The sequence below is a fragment of the Pristiophorus japonicus genome, chromosome 3 (genome assembly GCF_044704955.1).
Source record: "Pristiophorus japonicus isolate sPriJap1 chromosome 3, sPriJap1.hap1, whole genome shotgun sequence".
Taxonomy (NCBI): domain Eukaryota; kingdom Metazoa; phylum Chordata; class Chondrichthyes; family Pristiophoridae; genus Pristiophorus; species Pristiophorus japonicus.
The window spans coordinates 115,196,214-115,217,397 of NC_091979.1; the positions used below are offsets into that span (position 1 = coordinate 115,196,214).

The 21,184-nt window shown below is 42.5% G+C and overlaps 1 protein-coding gene across 4 annotated transcripts in view; it reads left to right on the forward strand.

Annotated features, from left to right (window-relative positions):
- Nucleotides 1-21,184, forward strand: part of LOC139259849 (mitogen-activated protein kinase kinase kinase 20-like) — a 73,973-nt gene that overhangs the window by 24,841 nt on the left and 27,948 nt on the right. For all 4 annotated transcript variants that reach the window (XM_070875735.1, XM_070875732.1, XM_070875733.1 and 1 more), the window contains 4 exons: nucleotides 8,286-8,351; nucleotides 9,039-9,067; nucleotides 9,156-9,293; nucleotides 14,769-14,855. In XM_070875735.1, coding sequence (XP_070731836.1) covers nucleotides 8,286-8,351; nucleotides 9,039-9,067; nucleotides 9,156-9,293; nucleotides 14,769-14,855 — 320 coding nt within the window. The remainder of the gene's footprint in view (nucleotides 1-8,285; nucleotides 8,352-9,038; nucleotides 9,068-9,155; nucleotides 9,294-14,768; nucleotides 14,856-21,184) is intronic.

Consider the following 21,184-nt stretch of genomic DNA (forward strand, 5'->3'; position numbering starts at 1 on the left):
CAGACAAGAGGAAGAGATCTAAAAAGAAAGTATAAACCTATACTTGAATCAGCTTATGATTGAATAACTTATTGTCACTAGGGTCATAAATGAAGAATGGCCATTTGGGTGAGGTACAAAAGGATGCCCGATCACTATAAACCATATCCCATACGGTTGTTTCAGCAGGAGAGGAGGAGATTGCATTTTTTTTAAACTCTATTCTGCCCCAATTTTTAATCTATTTTTAATCTTAATTGTCACCACGTCTATTTTTTCATGTTTGTTTATCCAATTTCAATATTTTGTTTTGCTTTTGCTGACCTGAGCTGTGCACAGCTCGGCAAATAACGTCAGTGGCTGAAAAGTGTACAAATTCAGCTAGTACTGCTTAAAAACATCAAGGGCATTGTAACTTATAGCTTCCTGGCAAATATCCTCCATGCCAATCCTTTTACTTGACATCATCATCATCTTAATTTCAAGTTCCCTGGGGCCTGCAGAACAGCTGTTTGCTCTGAAACAGGAACACTGAGACAGGAGTATTAAAAGGCATTGTACATAGCAACTAGTGGTTCATATTCCAACCACTTCCCTCTACATTTGGAATTTCTGTTTCATAATGTGGTTTCCTATATTGTGCTAGTTTTGGAAAAATCTTTACTGTAACATTATGAATTATCATATAGAATAACAGGATGGAAGCATGCAGCAACCAAGGTTATAAATCTTCATTGTTCCAGCATTCAAAGCAATCCTATTAGTCATCTGTATGTACCATAATATTTGCTTTTTTTTTAATCCTCTATTTTGTAGGGGTTTTTTTTCTCTAAGTTGCACTGCATGACGTATCACTTCCTGACTGTGAGGGTGGTTAGTGCTCTCAGATCTCAGACAATTCCATATTGTAACTTGGAAGTACACCATTATTTTTCTAAACCCTTCTCTCTATGTGGAAGCTCCCCCAATGGACCACCTAAGATTGAGAGCTCCCTTTATGGAAATCATGCACAAAATATCACGAGGCATATTGGAGCATCATATTGAGAGAGGGAAGGACTAATTGTTTCCCACCAAAATTAAAACATAAAATCAAAAAGCATTTTTCTCCCTTTTAAGCTGTTAAAGAATTCTATGTTATGCAGTACCGGTAATAATCAATTTGTCTTTTAAGTGCACTTTAAAGTTGGCATTAAAAAAATATTTTTCCAATTGTAAATGGCTGTCCTGTTTAGTTTAAAGTGCTTATTGCAAGACTGCAGACTGTCACTATTTCCAGAAGTAGTTGACTAGCTCTGACTTTTATGTTAAGTGATGACATTGAAAACTGTTTTGTGGGCACTTAGAACTATCTGGGCTTAGCAACTGAAAATTTCACGTGTTCCTTAGATGACCTGCTCTTCTAAAAGTTCTGAGTAAATACATTACATGGTGCAGTATTGACCAAGAAAAGCCTAGGTTTGACCCTGAGCTCACTTGAGTTAACTTATTTCAGCCAATCAGGTGAGATCAGTTAACTCGCAACTGTTGGCCTCCATTTCCCTGAGATAGAGAGAGAAAAATCTGCTGGAGTTTCTACTTTGATTGCGATCCAGTGGTTCTGTTGAAAGATGTGTGCAGACAGCACTGAAACTACTTTGGTTAAAATCACCTACAACATCCTTTTTGACTGGTCACAGGGCTTTCATAGAATGGATACAGCACAGAAGGAGGCCATTTGGCCCGTCGAGCCTGTGCCGGCTCTCTGCAAGAGCACTTCAACTAGTCCCACTCCCCCACCCTTTCCCTGTAGCCCTGCAATTTTTTTTTCCTTCAGGTATTTATCTAATTCCCTTTTGAAAGCCATGATTGAGTCTGCATCCACCAACCTTTCAGGCAGTACATTCCAGATCCTAACCACTCACTGCATTAAAAAGTTTTTCCTGGTGTCGTCTTTAAATCTGTGTCTTCTAGTTCTTGTTCCTTCTGCCAATGGGAACAGTTTATCGCTCTCTATTCTGTCAAGACCCTTATCTCCTCTCATCCTTTATCCCTCCTCTTTCCTCAATCCTCAGTTTTCAATATGGTCAACCACTGCACCCACCCCCGTCCATTGCTTTTTTTTCATGGTACTGCCCTCTCCCTGTTGGCCAGTACCAAAACGGCTCTTAGCAAAGTCACAAATTACATCCTATGTGACTGACAAAAGTAAGCTATCCATTCTCATCCTTTTCGACCTGTCTGCAGCCTTTGACATGGTTGCCACTCCATCCTCCTCCAGTGCCTCTCCACCGTCGTCCAGCTTGGTGTGACTGCACTTGCCTCATTCCATTCTTATCTAATCATAGCCGGAGAATCACCTGCAATGGCTTCCCTTCTCGCCTCTGCATTGTTACCCCTGGTGCTTCCCAAGGATCTATCCTTGGGGCCGCCTTCTATTTCTCATCTACATGTTGCCCCTTGATGACATCATTGAAAAACACAGCGTCAGTTTCCATGTGTACGATGACGACACCCAGCTCCACCTCACCACCACTTCTCTCGACCCCTCCACGATCTCTTAAATTGTCAGGCTGCTTGTCCGACATCCAGTACTGAATGAAATTTCCTCCAACTAAATATTGGGGAGACCAAAGCCATTGGGCCGTAAATTGTGGCCTCTCCGGCTGCATACGATGTGCGCCGCACCTGAAGTGGCCCCACAAGTTCCGGGTTTAGACGCGCGAAGGGCATGTGCCTGAACCTGGGACTTGCATTCTGTCAAAATTTCTTTTGATCGATTGTATGCATCCCTGGGAGAAGGTCCTTTGCGGGTGGAGAGTTGGGCTATTTCCTGTCCAGCGAATGTCCTTAAAACTTTTAAACCTGGTAAAAGTGGGGCCTGCTTAAAAACCCTGTCCATTAAGGTAAGTTTATTTTTAAGCCCATTAAAATATATTTTTTTTTAAATTCAAAAAAATATATTTTTTTCTAATTTTAATTCAATTTCAATTAATTTTAAATGTGAGGTTTTTTTAAATTTATGTATTGTGTTTGTGTTTTGGGAGGTATTCCCATTCATATTAATGGGAGCTCTGTTCAAATTGAACTCACCATTACTATCAATGAGAATACTCCATGTTCATTGATGGTCCAGGCCCATGTGATCCCAGGATGCCTGTACGCTCATGGGATGTGTAGGACTCTGCTCTGCACTGCGCATCTAGGCCTCTGAGCTGAAGTGTTCATTCCTCCGGGACCACCGAGTACTTTTGGAAAGAGAATTTTGCTCGGAGGCATTCCAATTTCTGGCCCATTATCTTCGGTCGTCACCACAAACTCCGTTCCCTAGCCACTGACATAGAAACATAGAAAATAGTTGCAGGAGTAGGCCATTTGGCTCTTCGAGCCTGCACCACCATTCAATAAGATCATGGCTGATCATTCACCTCAGTATCCCTTTCCTGCTTTCTCTCCATACCCCTTGATCCCTTTAGCCGTAAGGGCCATATCTAACTCCCTCTTGAATATATCTAACGAACTGGCATCAACGACTGTCTGCGGTAGAGAATTCCACAGGTTCACAACTCGTGAGTGAAGAAGTTTCTCCTCATCTCGGTCCTAAATGAATTACCCCTTATCTTTAGACTGTGACCCCTGGTTCTGAACTCCCCCAACATCGGGAACATTCTTCCTGCATCTAACCTGTCCAGTCCTGTCAGAATGTTATATTTTTCTATGAGATCCCCTCTCATTCTTCTAAACTCCAGTGAATACAGGCCCAGTCGATCCAGTCTCCTCTCATATGTCAGTCCTGCCATCCTGGGAATCAGTCTGGTGAACCTTCGCTGCACTCCCTCAATAGCAAGAATGTCCTTCCTCAGATTAGGAGACCAAAACTGAACACAATATTCCAGGTGAGGCCTCACCAAGGCCCTGTACAGTTGCAGTAAGACTTCAGCTGTGTACCTAGCATCTGTCTGAGGCTGAACCAGACTTTTCGCAACCTTAGTGTCATATTTGACCCTGAAGTGAGCTTCTGTCCACATCCGCAGCATAACTAAGACTGCCTATTTCCACCTCCATAAACATCGGCTGAATTTGCCCCTGCCTGAGCTCATCTGCTGCTGAAACCTTCATCCATGCCTCTTACCTCTAGAATTAATTACTTCAATGCACTCCTGGCTAGCCACCCAACTTCTACCCTCCCACACTCTACCCTACGTAAACTTGAGGTCATCCAAAACTCTGCTGTCCATATCCTAACTCGCACCAAGTCTGTTCACCCATTACCCCTGTGCTCGCTGATCTGCATTGGCTCCCGGTTACGCAACACCTCAATTTTTTTTTAAATTCATCCTTGTTTTCAAATTCCTCAGTGGACTTGCCCCTACCTCTGTAATCTCCAGTCCCACAAACCCCTGAGATATCTGTGCTCCTCTAATTCTGGCCTCTTGAGTATATCTGATTTTAATCGCTCATCCATTGGTGGCTGTGCTTTCTGTTGCCTAGGCCCTAAGCTCTGGAATTCCCTCCTCAAACCTCTTCACCTCTCTACCTCCCATTCCTCTCTTAAGATGCTCCTTAAAACATGCCTCCTTTGACCAAGCTTTTGGTCATCTGCCCTAATTTCTCCTTATGTGGCTGTGTCAAACTTTGCTTGGGATGTTATACTACATTAATGACACTATATAAACACTCATTGTCATCGCTGGTGTCGTCATCGACGATTACTACCTCCTGCTTGTCTTATCAAAAGCACATTGCCCTACCCCCCCCCCCCCCCCCCCCGCCATTCCCCCACCCCTCCGCCATTCCCCCACCCCTCCCCTGACCAATTCTGCCCCCCTACACAGCTGCTTAATCAGGTTGAACCCAACATTGCATATTCTCTGTCCAGTTTGCCTCTGAGCTGAACTTCAGACCCCACGTGCGGCCCATCACCAAGACCATTAATTTTCAACTTACGGACATCACCTCTATCCCTTCCTCACACCACTTTCAGTGAAACTGCATTCACATCTTTCTCACCTCCAGGTTTAACTCTGCCAGTACACTTCTCACTGGTTCTTAGCAATACTTTAAAAAAAAATTCCACCACCTTCAAAAATCTGTCTTTTGCATTTTATTTCACATTAAGTCTCACTCATCTATCACTCCTGGACCTTGCTGGCTTCCTCATGCACATTGATTTCAAACGTCTCATCTTCATCTATAAGTCCTTACATAGCCTTGTCCCAACCCCACTTCTGAAACTTCCTAATCCATACCCTCTGCTCTTCTTGTCTCTGTTCTACTATGCACCTCCATCCCCGGTAGGCCATTCTTCAACTGTCATACCACTGCATTCTAGAATTCCTTCTCTGGCCCCTCTGCCTCAATACTTTCTCTCCTCCGCCTCAAAACCAATCTCTTTGACCATGATCATAGCATGGGTTGAATTTCAAATTCAGTTGGAGGGTGAGAAAGTCGGATCTCAAATCAGTGTCCTGATCCTAAATGAAGGCGATTACAAAGGTATGAAAGCAGAGTTGGTTAAAGTAGACTGGGAAGATAGATTAATGGGACGGTTGATAAACGGTTGTTAAGCAGTTGCAGACATTTAAGGAGATATTTCATAACTCTCTATGTTCCATTGAGAAGAGAGAACCATCCGTAGCTATCAAAGGAAGTAAAGGATAGTATCACATTGAAAACTATGGCATACAAAGTGGCCAAGATTAGTGGGAGGCCAGAGGCTTGGGAAATTTTTAAAAACCAGCAAAGGACAACTAAAAAAAATTGAGGGAAGATAGATTATGGGAGTAAACCAACAAGAAATATAAAAACAGATAGTAAGAGCTTCTACAGGTATATAAAAAGGAAGAGAGTAGCTAAAGTAAACATTAGTCCCTTAGGGGATAGGACTGGGGATATAATAATGGGGAACAAGGAAATGGCAGAGACTTTGAAGAAATATTTTGTATCGGTCTTCACGGTAGAAGACACTAAAAACATCCCACTAATGGAATATCAAGGGGCTACAGGGAGGGAGGAACTTAAAACAATGACTACCACTAAAGAAAAAGTACTCGGTAAAATAATGAGACTAAAGGTGGACAAGTCCCCTGGACCTGATGGCTTACATCCTAGGGTCTTAAAAGAAGTAGCTGCAGAGATAATGGATGCATTGGTTGTAATCTACCAAAATTCCCTGGATTCTGGAGAGGTCCCAGCAGACTGGAAAACTGCAACTGTAACGCCCCTATTTTGAAAAGGAAGCAGACAGAAAGCAGGAAACTATAGACTAGTTAGCTTAACATCTGTCATTGGGAAAATGCGAACACTGTGGCCCGCCCAACAGAGCTGGTCGAGTGTGATCAGTGCTTCAATGCTGGGGATGTTGGCCTGGTCGAGGACGTTAACGTTGGTGTGTCTGTCCTCCCAGGGGATTTGCAGGATCTTGCGGAGCCTCCAGTGCGGCCTTCGGCTGTCTGAGGAAAAGAGTGTTCGAAGATCAGGCCCCCAAATCTGTCACCAAGCTCATGGTCTACAGGGCTGTAGTGATACCCACCCTCCTGTATGGCTCAGAGACATGGACCATATACAGTAGACACCTCAAATCGCTGGAGAAATACCACCAACAATGTCTCCGCAAGATCCTGCAATACTACAACAGAATTATCTCAACAGTTGATCCTAACTGTACATATTGTGGCCCCAAGTTTCCACATGATTTGCTCCTGATTTTTAGGAGCAACTGGTGGAGAACGGAGTATCTTAGAAATCGCAATTCTCCACATTTAAGTTTTCTGCAGTTCTAGTCAGTTAGAACAGTTTCACTTTTGAACAGAATTTTTTTTTCAAAAGGGGGCGTGTCCGGCCACTAACGCCTGATTTCAAAGTTTCCACAGTGAAAACGTACTCCAAACTAACTTAGAATGGAGCAAGTGAAGATTTTTGTAGGCCTGAAAAAACCTTGTCTACACATTAAAAAAATCAGGCGCAGGTTACAAATTAGGCGTCCGGAATGAGGTGGGGGGGGGGGGGGGGGAATAAATCCTTAGTTATACTTATACAAATATTATACAAATAATTCCAACCTGAATAAAAATTTATAAGCAAAGAAAAGATTAAATAAACCATGTTCCTACCTGTGTGAAAGTGCTTCAGGCAGGGAGAAGGCTGCAGGAAGCCTCACAAGTTGAGGCAGCCGTTCCTGACGGCAGGGGAGGGAAGGCAGTAAGGGCCCGACCGACGGCAGCAGCCGTTCCCGACGGCGGGGTGGGGGGGAGGCAGTAAGGGCCCGACCGACGGCAGCAGCCGTTCCCGATGGCGGGGGGTGGGGAGGCAGTAAGGGCCCGACCGACGGCAGCAGCCGTTCCCGACGGCGGGGTGGGGGAGGCAGTAAGGGCCCGACCGACGGCAGCGGGGAGGAGGCAGCCGTTCCCGACGGCAAGGGTGGGGGGAGGCAGCGAGGGGGAGGCAGTGAGAAGGCTGCAGGAAGCCTCAGTGCTGATCATGGAAGGGCAATGTGGTTTTATAAAAAAATGTTAAAAATTGAATAGCTACAAAGAACTACAAAAATGGCCGAGTGCCAATGTTTCCTTCACACTGCGCGAACGCTCCAACGCGCACGCGCAGGGTTACCGGTACGAAAAAAACTCATTTAAATGGTACCCGCCCCCTCCTACTTACAAAATCGGCGCGAGTGGTAGGCTCCGCCCCCTGGGCGCCACGCCAAGCTGACATCGAGCTGCAAAGCGCTCGAGAATAGCGCGTTTTTTTTTCAGGCGCCGTTTTCAGCGCGAAAAACGGGCGCCCAGCTCGGAGAGGCGCCTGTTATGCCGCGTGTGGAAACTTGGGGCCAGTAAGTGGAAAAATATATAAATATTGTTTACCCACTGAAGGAATTATTTTGAATCAATTTGTATGAATATAATGTCCTCTTAGAATGGCTGTGTAGACTTTTCTAAATTTAGTGGTGTTACTCAGGTTTTGCTAGCTGGGTTCAAAAGTTGAACCTTGCACGTGCAATTGGCCAAAGTGAAAGAGATTGTAAATTCATTTGAACATTTGAAGCTATATTTGTATTTAAGAGTGATTATAACAGAATACGTCACATTTTTAAACTAAAAAGAGTGACTCACTTCAGATAAATGACATTTGTGCTCTCCTCTGAGCTGCTTTCTGCAGTTGGCCTTGACCGACAAATCAAAACCATTCTCCACATGTTAAATTTCAACAACTGCAGTTTCTGATGGCTTGCCTTTCTTTCGATATCTTAACAACTTGCCTTTTCCTTTTACAGACTTGCTGCACCATTGTACGACAGCATCTTCTGAAAGTCTGTTTAATTTTCCCTATAGGTATGCATTATTTACATATGGATGCTCCTGTAAAAGTAATCCACAGGGACCTCAAATCTCGAAATGGTAAGCTACTAATGCACCACATTAAAACTTTAAAATCCTTTCTGTAACTTTTTCTTTGAAAGAATAGTTTAGTATAAAGCTTTACAAATTAATTTCCTCAGAAGTCTGCAGAGATGACTGTTTTTAAGCAACAAAAGGATCAAAATAAACCTCTTCAGCTCCTATGTACAAACTGAAAACCACTCCCACTACTGTACTCCAGTACTGGCTACACTGTGTAGAGGTGCAGAGTGGAAACCAGGTCCTTTCTTGAGTGAGGGAAAATCAGTGACAGTTCATTGGACACACACCTGCTTGTTCAGAGCAGATTGATGCATAGATGAGGAATAAAAAGTTCAAAAGAAATCATGCAAGCTTTAAGTAACTGGATTTTATAACTACAAAACTGGGCACATTTCTGCAATTTATTCCCTTTTAATTATGTAGTTTTATCTTGTAATAAATTTTGCCATTTCAAGAATAATATTTCTCTAAAAATGGAATATTTTTTCTGTTGTTCTGAAGATTTTGGTGACAAAAATGAAGAAGTGTTTCTTTTCCCAGAGCTGATGCTTTATACCTTGAGGACTACTAGAATAATTCACCAAAAAACATTTGTTACATTTTGATTCTGTTCTGTGCATGTGAGAAACTTCCTACCTGAAATGATATCTGACCTTTTTCATTTTATTTTAATCTTGTGTCTAGTGGTGGTTGCTGCAGACAGAATATTAAAGGTGAGCTCATCAGTTTTATCTGAGCCTGTTTCATAGTACAATATTGAAAATATGGATGCTTCACATGGATGCTTTTGTTTTACTCTAGATATGTGATTTTGGTGCCTCAAGGTTTCACTCTCATACAACACACATGAGCCTGGTGGGAACCTTCCCATGGATGGCGCCAGAAGTTATACAGAGCCTGCCAGTGGCTGAAACCTGTGACACATACTCCTATGGTGTGGTAGGTATATTACACAACACAAAATATGCTGTTCAATAAGCATTTTAGTTATCAAAGTTGTTTATACTTTAAGGTGTTGTGCTGTTTCACATCTCTGATATCCCTTGGAATAAGTAACATTTTGAGAAAAAATTAACACTTGTATTTATATCTAATTTTTTTAAATCCCTGCTATCAAGTTTAGTCACTGCAACAAACATAAAACATTTGATATGTGCTAATCATTTCTAGGTTTCACTGTGTATTTTTAATGTATGCTTTGACACTTGGGAGGAAAAGCAAATACACCATTTCCACCATTGGAAAAGGAGCTAATGTGGGTATTGATTGAAAAGCTGAATTACTAAACCTGTTGACCTGGAGTTTTCGTTTTGGGCACAATTAGCGATCCGGGCTCAAATTGCACTAGTTTTGAGCAGTGTCACCGAACGTAAAATTTCCCATGAACCAGTGCAATCTGGCAGTGCTATAGAATGCAATTTTTTTTTTTTAATTGCTTTAAAAAATATTCCATGATATATCTAAGAGTGGTAACTTGGTGTAGTTTTAAAATACAGGAATAAATGGATTTAACACAAAATAAGCATTTCTAATGAGTGTCGCGTCCACCACCTGTGAGTAACACAATTTTTAATTAACGGAAAATGACTTTAATAAATGATACAGAACCAGCTACAAGTTATATTGGTGTCAGTTTCTAAGTAAATTAAAAAATAAATTTTATTCAAAAGCTTTTAAAATGTGCTTATTAGTGTCCTTGCGCCTAAAAAAAAAAAACCCCCAAAAACAACCAGCTTAATTTTAAGCAGGGGCCTTGTTCCTCTTGTCCCCACTAAGGAAAGTCTCTGACTTGCAGGAAGAAGAGGTTCTTTAGGGCAACATTTTACTAAGTGGTATGCCATACGACATCATAGGACCCCGATTGCCATGTAATTCCATGTATTAATGAAGCGCCGGGCACCTTGATCATTTTTTTTTAAAGTGTGTGGTTAAAATGGCAGTCGGCAGGAATCGAGTGGGAATGGGGCAGTATGTCATAGAATCATAAAGCACAGAAAGAGACTAGGCTGTGCTGGCTCATTGGTAGAGCTATCCAATTAATCCCACTTCCCTGCTCTTTCCCCGTAGCCCTGTAATTATTTCTCCAAGTATTTATCTAATTCTCTTTTTGAATGTTATTATAGAATCTGCTTCCACCACCCTTTCAGGCAATACATTCCATATCACAATAACTCAAAAAAAAAAGTTTTCTCATGTTGTCTCTGGATCTTTGGAATGTTGGAATCAATTATTAAAGATGAAATAGCAGCGCATTTGGAAAGCAGTGACAGGATCAGTCCAAGTCAGCATGGATTTATGAAAGGGAAATCATGCTTGACAAATCTTCTAGAATTTTTTGAGGATGTAACTAGTAGAGTGGACAGGGGAGGACCAGTGGATGTAGTGTATTTGGACTTTCAAAAGGCTTTTGACAAGGTCTCACACAAGAGATTGGTGTGCAAAATTAAAGCACATCGTATTGGGGGTAATGTACTGAACTGGTTGGTAGACAGGAGGCAGAGAGTCGGGATAAACGGATCCTTTTCAGAATGGCAGGCAGCGCCTAGTGGGGTGCTATTTACAATGTACATCAATGATTTAGATGAAGCACTTGAGTGTAATTTCTCCAAGTTTGCAGATGACACTAAGCTGGGTGGCGGTGTGAGCTGTGAGGAGGATGCTAAGAGGCTGCAGAGTGACTTGGACAGGTTAGGTGAGTGGGCAAATGCATGGCAGATGCAGTATAATGTGGATAAATATGAGGTTATCCACTTTAGTGGCAAAAACACAAAGGCAGAATATTACCTGAATGGTGGCAGATTAGGAAAAGGGGAGGTGCAACGAGACCTGGGTGTCATGGTACATTAGTCATTGAAAGTTAGCATGCAGGTACAGCAGACAGGGAAGAAGGCAAATGACATGTTGGCCTTCATAGCTAGGGGATTTGAGTATAGGAGCAGGGACGTCTTATTGCAGTTGTACAGGGCTTTGATGAGGCCTTACCTGGAATATTATGTTCAGTTTTGGTCTCCTAATCTGAGGAAGGACGTTCTTGCTGTTGAGGGAGTGCAGCGAAGGTTCACCAGACTGATTCCCAGGATGGCAGGACTGACATATGAGGAGAGACTGGATCGTCTGGGCCTGTATTCACTGGAGTTTAGAAGGATGAGAGGGGATCTCATAGAAACATATAAAATTCTGACGGGACTGGGCAGGTTAGATGCAGGAAGAATGGTCCTGATGTTGGGAAGTCCAGAACCAGGGGACACAGTCTTGGGATAGGGGGTAAGCCATTTAGGACTGAGATGAGGAGAAACTTCTTCACTCAGTTGTTAACCTGTGGAATTCTCTACCGCAGAGAGTTGTTGATACCAGTTCATTGGATAATTCAAGAGGGAGTTAGATATGGCCCTTACGGCTAAAGGGATCAAGGGTTATGGAGAGAAAGCAGGAAAATGGTACTGAGGTGAATGATCAGCCATGATCTTATTGAATGGTGGTGCAGGCTTGAAGGGCCGAATGGCCTACTCCTGCACCTATTTTCTATGTTTCTTTTGCCAATCTGTGTCCTCGGTTACCGACCCTTCTGCCACTGGTATTTTTTCCCTTATTTACTCGATCAAAACCATTCATGATTTTGAACACCCCTATCAAATCTCCTCTTAATCTTCTTTGCTGCAGCTTCTCCAGTCTCTCCACAAAAGAAGTCCCTCAGCCCTGGCACATTGTAGTAAATCTCTTCTGCACCTTCTCTAAGGCCTTGACATCCTTCCTAACGTCTGGTGCCCATAATTGAACACAATACTTGAACTGTGGCTGAACCAGTGGTTTATAAAGGTTTAGCATAACTTCCTTACTTTTGTTCTCCATTCTTCTATTGCTAGTCAAGGATCCCATATACTTTTTTAACCGCCTTCTCAACTTGTCATGGGTCAGTAATTGGGAGACAGAGAGAAGGAATAAAGGGTTCTCTGATTGGTGGAATGTAATAAATGGTGTTCCCCATGGATTTGAACTGGGACCTCAGTTTTTCACTCCATTTTTTAAAAATTCATTCCTGGGATCTGGGTGTCGCCGGCATTTATTGCCCATCCCTAATTGATCTTGAGAAGGTGGTGGTTAGCCACCATCTTGAACCGCTGCAGTCCTTGTGGTGAAGATACTCCCATAGTGCTGTTGGGGAGGGAGTTCCAGGATTTTGACCCGATGACGATAAAGGAATGGCAATATATTTCCAAGTCAGGATAGTGTGTGACTTGGAGGGGAATTTAGAGGTGATAGTGCTCCCATGCATTTGCTGTTCTTGGCCTTCCAGGTAGTAGAGGTCGCAGGTTTGGGAGCTGTTGTCAAAGAAGTCTTGGCAAGTTGCTGCAGTGCATCTATATATTACTGACTTGGATGAAGTGTTGTATATCCAAATATGAGATGATGTGTAGATGGGAGCAGGAAGATGTGAAGGGACATCAACTAATTGAATGTTTGTCCAATGTGGGGATGTGTGAGTTTATCCACTTTGGATCTGAGAAAGACAAATCAGAATATTTGTGAGACTACAAGCTATGGGGAGGAGCAAAGAGATTTGGGTCTCCATGCACACACATCACTAAAACCTAGTGCAAAGGTATAAAAAGTAATCAAGAATGCCAAGCATGATACCTCGAGGGTTGGAATTTTAAAGTGAGGAAATTATGCTTCAGTTGTACAGGACATCTGGAGAACTGTTAATTTTGGGCACCAAACCTCAGGAAAATTGTATTGGTCTTGGAAGATGACACCGTGCACATTCACCAGAATGATACTAGGGTAAAAGGTTAAATTATGAAGACCGATTGCATAAAATTAGCTTATATTCACTTGAGTTTTAAAAGGTCGAGGGATGATCTAATGGGGGTGATTAAAATGATAAAGGGATTTGATGAGGTAGATGGGGAGAAACAATTTCCTCTGGTGGAGGAATCTAGAACAAGAGGGCATCACCTTAAAAATAGAGCTAGGTCATTTAGGCGTGAAATAAGGAATCACTTTTTCACACAAAAAGTAGCGGAAATTGGGAAAACAGCCCCCCTCCCCCACCAAAAAAAAGCTATGTGTGCTAGAACAATTGTAACTTTTGAGACTGAGATCGATAGATTTTTGTTGGGTAAGGATATCGGACAAAGCGGGTAAATAGAGGTGAGATACAGATAAGCTGTGATCTAATAGAATGACAAACTAGTCTTGAGCTGCTGAATGGCCTACTCCTGTTTGTGTTCCCAAGTACTGCCAGGCCATTTTAACGCTGTGGGTGGGGTAGGTGAAAATTCTTGCTTTACACAGTCGTGAGGCTGTGGAATTAAATTCCAGGATTAGTGGTTAAGATAGAAACTCTGTCAACATTCAAGATTATATTGGAAAGGAGATGAAGGGATAGAAAAAAGGTGGACAAATATGAATAGGACTATTTGCTCACGTGGCGGGTAAACATTGACCTAACTAGTTTGGGTCAAATGGCCTATTCCCATGTGACTCTGTGGTATCATCCTTGGCATTCTTGAAAATAAATTTCATTGGTTCAGGTTTTTTTTATATATATGAAATTTAGCCAAACCTAATAGAGGTCTTTAAAATTATGAAAGGTTTTGTTAGAGTGGCTACAAAGAGAATGTTTCCACTTGTGGGGAAGAGCATAACTTGAGGCTGTCAATATAAGATAGTCACCAAGAAATCCAATAGGGAATTTGGAAGCAATTTCTTTAGCCAAAGAATGGTGAGTATGCGGTACTCGCTACCACAGGGAGTGGTTGAAGCAAATAGTACAGATGCTTTTAAGGGGCGGCTAGACCAGAGAAGGGATTAGAGGGTTATGCTGATAGATTTAGATGAGGAAAGATGGGAAGGAGATTCGAGTGGAGCATAAGCACCGGCATGGACTGGTTAGGCCGAATGGGCCTGTTCTGTGCCGTATATCCTAAATTAGTTTGGCCTCTTTGTATTCCTTTAGGTTTCATGATAGAATAGTCCTTCAAGTAATTATCCAATTCCCTTTTGAAAGCTACTATTGAATCAGTTTCTACCGCCCTATCAGGCCATCTGAGTGCGGTAAATCGTACCAAGCTAAGTACACTGTCTTCTGGTTATATATGGGGCATTATAATTCATTTAACTTTTGGGAGGTGTTATGGGAGTGGTCTATTGTAAAGAAAGCTGCATGAATATCCATATATAAATAAGTATGCTACTTTTCTCTTTGTGTATCAATATTGATGATCCAAGTCAAAAAACATCATCTGCAAAGGCCACATTAGTGGATCTGTATCATTGTCAAAGCACCATTCTTGAACATAGTATCTCTAAATATCATTAGTAATGAGCTCCTTAATAGTCAGATATCTGGAAAATCTATTGAAACCATCAGCTTTTTATAGTATTTGTTAATAGGTGCACTCTGTTTTCCAGGTTCTTTGGGAAATGCTGACAAGAGAGGTCCCATTTAAAGGTCTTGAAGGCTTACAAGTGGCCTGGCTAGTAGTGGAAAAAAATGAGGTACTTAGTATATTCTTATTAATACAGCATGAAAAAAGCTTGTTTTTATAGTTTTTTTTTATAGGTATAAGTGCTTGATATTTCTATTCAAGCAGTATATATTTTTACATTTTGTGATCACATCCATCACTCTCCAACACCCATGCACACACATATATCATAGTATTGTGATTATTTACTGGACTTGTAATCCGGAGGCCTGTGCTAATAGTTCAGAGAACGCAAGTTCATGTCCCACCATGGCAGTTTAGAACTTCAATTCAATTAAACAAATATCTATAAAAATACAGAGCTTTATCAATGAAAGTGACCAGGAAACTGTTGGATTGTCATAAAAACCCAACTGGTTCACGAATATCCTGTAGGAAACACAATCTACTATCCTTGCCTGGTCTGGCTTGTGTGACTCCAGTTCCACACCAACGCGCGGTTGGTTGACTCTTAACTATCCCTTGAAATGGCCTAGCAAGCCACTCCGTTGTATCAAACTGCTACAAAGATTAACAAGAATCAAACCGGACCGCCTGCTCGATTGCAGCCTAGGCATTGAATCAGGACACACAAGATACACTCAGCCCAGTCGACCCTACAAAGTCCTCTTCACTTGCATCTGGGGCTGGTGCCAAAGTTGAGGGAGCTGTCCCATAGACTAGTCAAGCAACAGCTTGACATAGTCATATTCACACTCTCAATCTTACCTATTGGCCAACATCCCAAACACTCCATCACCATCCTTGGGTATGTCTTTTGCTACCCACAGGACAGACCCAGCAGAGGTGGGCTGACAGTGTGTACACTTGGTAGGCAGGAGAGGTGCCTCTGGGAGTCCTCAATATTCACTCCGCACCCCATGAAGTCTCATAGCTTCGGGTCAAATATCAGCAAGGAAACCTCTTGCTGATTACCACCTACTGCCCTCCCTCAGTTGATGAATCAGTACTCCTCCATATTGAATACCACTTAGAGGAACCACTGAGGGTCGAAAGGACACAGTGAATTTTGCGGCAGGGACTTCAATGTTCATCAAGAGTGGCTTGGTAGTACTACTATAGATGGAGCTGGCCAAGTCCTGAAGGACATCGCTGCCAGACTGGGCTTACAGCAGATGGTGAGAAAACCAACAAGAGGGAAAAAACTACTTAACCTCGTCCTGATCAATTTCCCTGTCCATGGCAGTATTGGTGGGAGTGACCACCAAATAGTCTTGCGAAGTACAAGTCCTGTTTTCACACTGAGGTCACCCTCCCATCGTGATGTGACACTACCACTGTGCTAAGTGGGATGGATTAAGAACATCTAGAATCTTAAAACTGGGAGCTGCGCCATTAGCAATAGTAGAATTGTATCCCACCACAATTTGTAATCAGCATATCTATAATGTCTCCATCACTATCAAGCCAGATGAACAATCCTTGTTCAATGTGGTTCAGAAGAGCAGCACCAACTGTACCTGAAAATCAGATGTCAGCCTGGTGAAGCTACAACATAGGATTATATGCATGCTAAACTGCAAAAACAGCATGTTGGAGAGGGAGCTAAGTGATCCCTGCAACCAATGGATCAGGTTAAAACTCTGCAGCCCTGCCACATCAGTCATGAATCATGATTGATATTAAGTAACTCATGGGAGGAAGAGGCTCTGTGAACATCCCCATCCACAACAATGGCAGAGCCCAGCACTTGAGTGCAAAAAGCAAGGCTGAAGTGTTTGCAACTATCTGCAGCCAGAAGTGCCAAGTGGATGATACTTCTGTGCCTCCTTCTGAGGTCCCCACCATCTTCAGGTGATTGAGTGCAGTGGGCACAGGAAAGACTACAGGTTCTGAAAAGTTCCCAGCTGTAGTGCTGAAGCTCTGTTCCAGAACTAGCCACACTCCGAGCCAAGCTATTCAGTATAGCTACAACACAAAAAACAAGACACATTCAACCTGGTCAATTACTACCCTATCTGCCTACTGCCAGTCATCAGCAAAGTGACGGAAGGAGTTGTCAACAGTGCTATCAAGTGGCACTTACTCACCAATAACCCGCTCACCGATGCTCAGTTTGGGTTCTGCCAGGACCACTTGGCTCCAGACCTCATTACAGCCTTGGTCCAAACATGGTCAAGAGAACTAAATTACAGAGGTGAGGGTGACTGCCCTTGAAATCAAGGCAATTTTCAACCAAGTGTGGCACCAGGGAGCGCCAGTAAAACTGAAGTCACTGGGGATTGGAGGAAAATTCTCCAGTGGCTGGAGTCATACCTGGCACAAAGGGAGATGATTGTGGTTGTTAGAGGCCAATCATCTCAGCACAGGACATCGCTGCAGGAGTTCCTCGGCCCATCAGTGATCATCCTCCAACATAAGGTCAGAAGTAGGGCTGTTTGCGCAGTGTTCAACTCCATTCACAATTCCTCAGATAATTAAATAGTCCATGCCCTTGTGTAGCAACACCTGGACAATATCCAGGCTTGAGCTGATAAATGGCATGCAACAATTGTGCCACACAAGTGCCAGGCAATGATCATCTCCAACAGCAGAGAGTCTAGCCACCTCCCCTTGATATTCAGTGGCACTACTCTCGCTGAGTCCTCCACCATCAACATTCTATCGGGTGATTATTTAACAAAAACTCAACTGGTCAAGCCATATAAATGCTGTGGCTACTAGAGCAGGTCAGAGGCTGGGTATTCTTCAGTGAATAACACACCGGACTCCCCAAAGCCTCCATCACCTAAAAGGCACAAGTCAGGAATGTGATGGAATACTTTCCATTTGCCTGGATGGTTACAGCTACAACAGCATTCAAGAAGCTCTACACCATCCAGGACAAAGTAGTCTGCTTGATCGGCATCCCATCCACTAGCCTAAACATCTACTCCCTCCACTGGCACATCGTGGCCTCCGTGTGTGCTATCTACAGAATACAATGCAGCAACTTGCTAAGGCTTCTTCGGCAGCACCAAACCTGTGATCTCCACCACCTAGATGAATAAGGGCAGCGGGTGTGTGGGAACCTCCATTTTCCCACAGGTCACCCAGCATTCTAACTTAGTCTAATAGCCTCATTCCTCCATTGTCACTGAGTCAAATAGCTGGAACTTCCTACATAACAGCATTGTGGGAGCACCTTCACTAAATATATTACAGTAGTTCAAGAAGTCTCACCACCACCAGCTCAGGGCAACTAGAGATGGGCATTAAATTCTGGCCTCGCCATGAACGGCCACATCGCGAGAATAGATGCATTCTTTTTAAAAATTCAGCAACGAATAATAGATCTGTTTGTTTGAGTTTGATCTTTTAGTCTAAAAGACTTTTTTGAAGACACCTTGGATTGATTTTAATCATAAATTCCATTTTAGTTTTTAACTGAAGTATTTTTGCTGCAAAATTAAATATGTAGTAAGACTATTTCACTATGTAGAGCATTGCATCTGTATGTGCCTTGATCTGTTTTTAATTAGTATTACAGCATTAAAAGAAAATTGCTTCGGAAGATATGTGCATGTTTTGAAAAATGAAAAGGGCTTTTGGGATTCAAAGGATTAATTGAATACAAGTGATGAGCAAAAAGATAGCATCTGAATTAGATGTGCCCTTTCAGAGGGATTTGCTGATAAATTTCACATGCTCCCTGCTGATACCTACAAACCCAGAAGTAGCACTGTATTTATTCTGTACAATAATACTGCTCTGTGGAGAGATGTTATCCCCTTAGCAGCGAAGATACATCAGGTTTTAGGCCCCATTTGTCATGAGATTTTAAAACCTCTCTATTAAAAGAAGAAATTGTACAACATATTTCCAAATGCCACACTATCATTATGTAGTCCTTTCCAAGTTAATTCTTTCTGTTCGATTTCCATTTTTCTACAGTAAGGCCCCACAGTCTGCAGTGGTAATAAATTTATATTTCTTTGCTTTATTTTTAATCATTTTCTCTGAACTTGGGGCCAGATTACATGGATGAACTTCAACAATTGTACACCCCTGTCTGGCGTAAAAATAAAACCGGGAAGGTGGCTCAACTGTGGCTTACAGGAGAAATTAGGGATAGTGTTCAATCCAAGGAAGAGGCATATAAAGTGGCCAAAAAGCAAACCTGAGGACTTGGGAGTAATTTAGAATTCAGCAGAGGACGACAAAGGGTTTAATTAGGAGGGGGAAAATAGAATATGAGAGAAGCTTGTAGGGAATATAAAATCTGACTGCAAAAGCTTCAACAGATACATGGAGAAAAAGATTAGTGAAGACAAATGTGGGTCCTTTACAGTCAAAATCAGGCAAACTGATAATGGGGAACAAAGAAATGGCAGACTAATTGAACAAATACTTTGGTTCTGTCTTCACTAAGGAAGACACAAATACCTTCCGGAAATACTAGGGGACCGAGGGCCTAGCAAGAAGGAGGAACTAAAGGAAATCCTTATTGGTCAGCAAATTGTTAGCAAAATTGATGGAATTGAAGGCCGATAAATCCCCAGGGCCTGATAGTCTGCACTTAAGGAAGTGGCCCTAGAAATAGTGGATGCATTGGTGGTCATTTTCCAACATTCCAAAGACTCTGGATCAGTTCCTCTGGACTGGAGGGTAGCTAATGTAACCCCACTTTTTTAAAAAAGGAGGGAGAGAGAAAACAGGGAATTATAGACTGGTCAACCTGACCTCGGTGGTGGGGAAAATGTTGGAATCAATTATTAAAGATGTATTAGCAGCGCATTTGGAAAGCAGTGACCGGATCGGTCCAAGTCAGCGTGGATTTATGAAAGGGAAATCATGCTCGACAAATCTTGTAGAATTTTTTGAGGATGTAACTAGTAGAGTGGACAAGGGGGAGCCAGTGGGTGTGGTGTATTTAGACTTTCAAAAGGCTTTTGACATGGTCCCACACACAAGATTAGTGTGCAGAATCAAAGCACATGGTATTGGGGGTAATGTACTGACGTGGATAGAGAACTGGTTGGCAGACAGAAAGCAAAGAGTAGGAATAAACGGGTCCTTTTCAGAATGGCAGGCAGTGACTAGTGGGGTACCGCCAAGGTTTAGTGCTGGGACCCCAGCTATTTACACTATACATTAATGATTTAGACAAAGGAATTGCATGTAATATCTCCAAGTTTGCAGATGACACTAAGCTGGGTGGCAGTGTGAGCTGTGAGGAGGCTGCAGGGTGACTTGGACAGGTTCGGTGAGTGGGCAAATACGTGGCAGATGCGGTATAATGTAGATAAATGTGAGGTTATCCACTTTGGTGGTAAAAATAGGAAGGCAGATTATTATCTGAATGGTGTCAGATTAGTAAAAGGTGAGGTGCAATGAGATCTGGGTGTCATGGTACATCAGTCATTGAAAGTAGGCATGCAGGTACAGCAGGTGGTGAAGAATGCAAATGGCATGTTGGCCTTCCTAGCGAGAGGATTTGAGTATAGGAGCAGGGAGATCTTACTACACTTGTACAGGGCCTTGGTGAGGCCACATCTTAAATATTGTGTACAGTTTTGGTCTCCTAATCTGAGGAAGAACCTTCTTGCTATTGAGGGAGTGGAGCGAAGGTTCACCAGACTGATTCCTGGGATGACAGGACTGACATATGAAGAAAGACTGGATCGACTAGGCTTATATTCACTGGAATTTAGAAGAACGAGGGGATTTCATAGAAACATATAACATTCTGATGGGATTGGACAGGTTAGATGCAGGAAGAATGTTCCTGATGTTGAAGTCCAGAACCAGGGGTCACAGCCTAAGGATAAGGGGTAAGCCATTTAGGACTGAGATGAGGAGAAACTTCTTCACTCAGAGAATTGTGAACCTGTGGAATTCTCTACCACAGAAAGTTGTTGAGGCCAGTTCGTTATATATATTTAAAAGGGAGTTAGATGTGGCCCTTACGGCTAAAGGGATCAAGGGGTATGGAGAGAAAGCAGGAATGGGGTACTGAAGTGCATGATCAGTCATGATCATATTGAATGGTGGTGCAGGCTCGAAGGGCCGAATGGCCTACTCCTGCACCTATTTTCTATGTTTCTATGTATATGTTTAAAATTGTCACTTTATAATTTGTCACTGTATATAATCTAATCTTTTGTAAGTGGAGTATATGGAAATGTATATCTTGTACCTATCATTTGTTTTAGGACACGTGAAATATCCAGTGGCTATGAAAGTCACCCGTGAACTGTTTTAAATCTCAATTTTAAAAATGTTCTCCCTGGGGCTTGGATTTGGGGCTTTGTTGCTGACTTATTTTTCCTGGTATTTATGTATTAATGACTAGCCATCTGTGACCTCACTGCTCTCAGTCTCTGACAGTGTTCACGTATGCATGATTTTTCAGGCCTC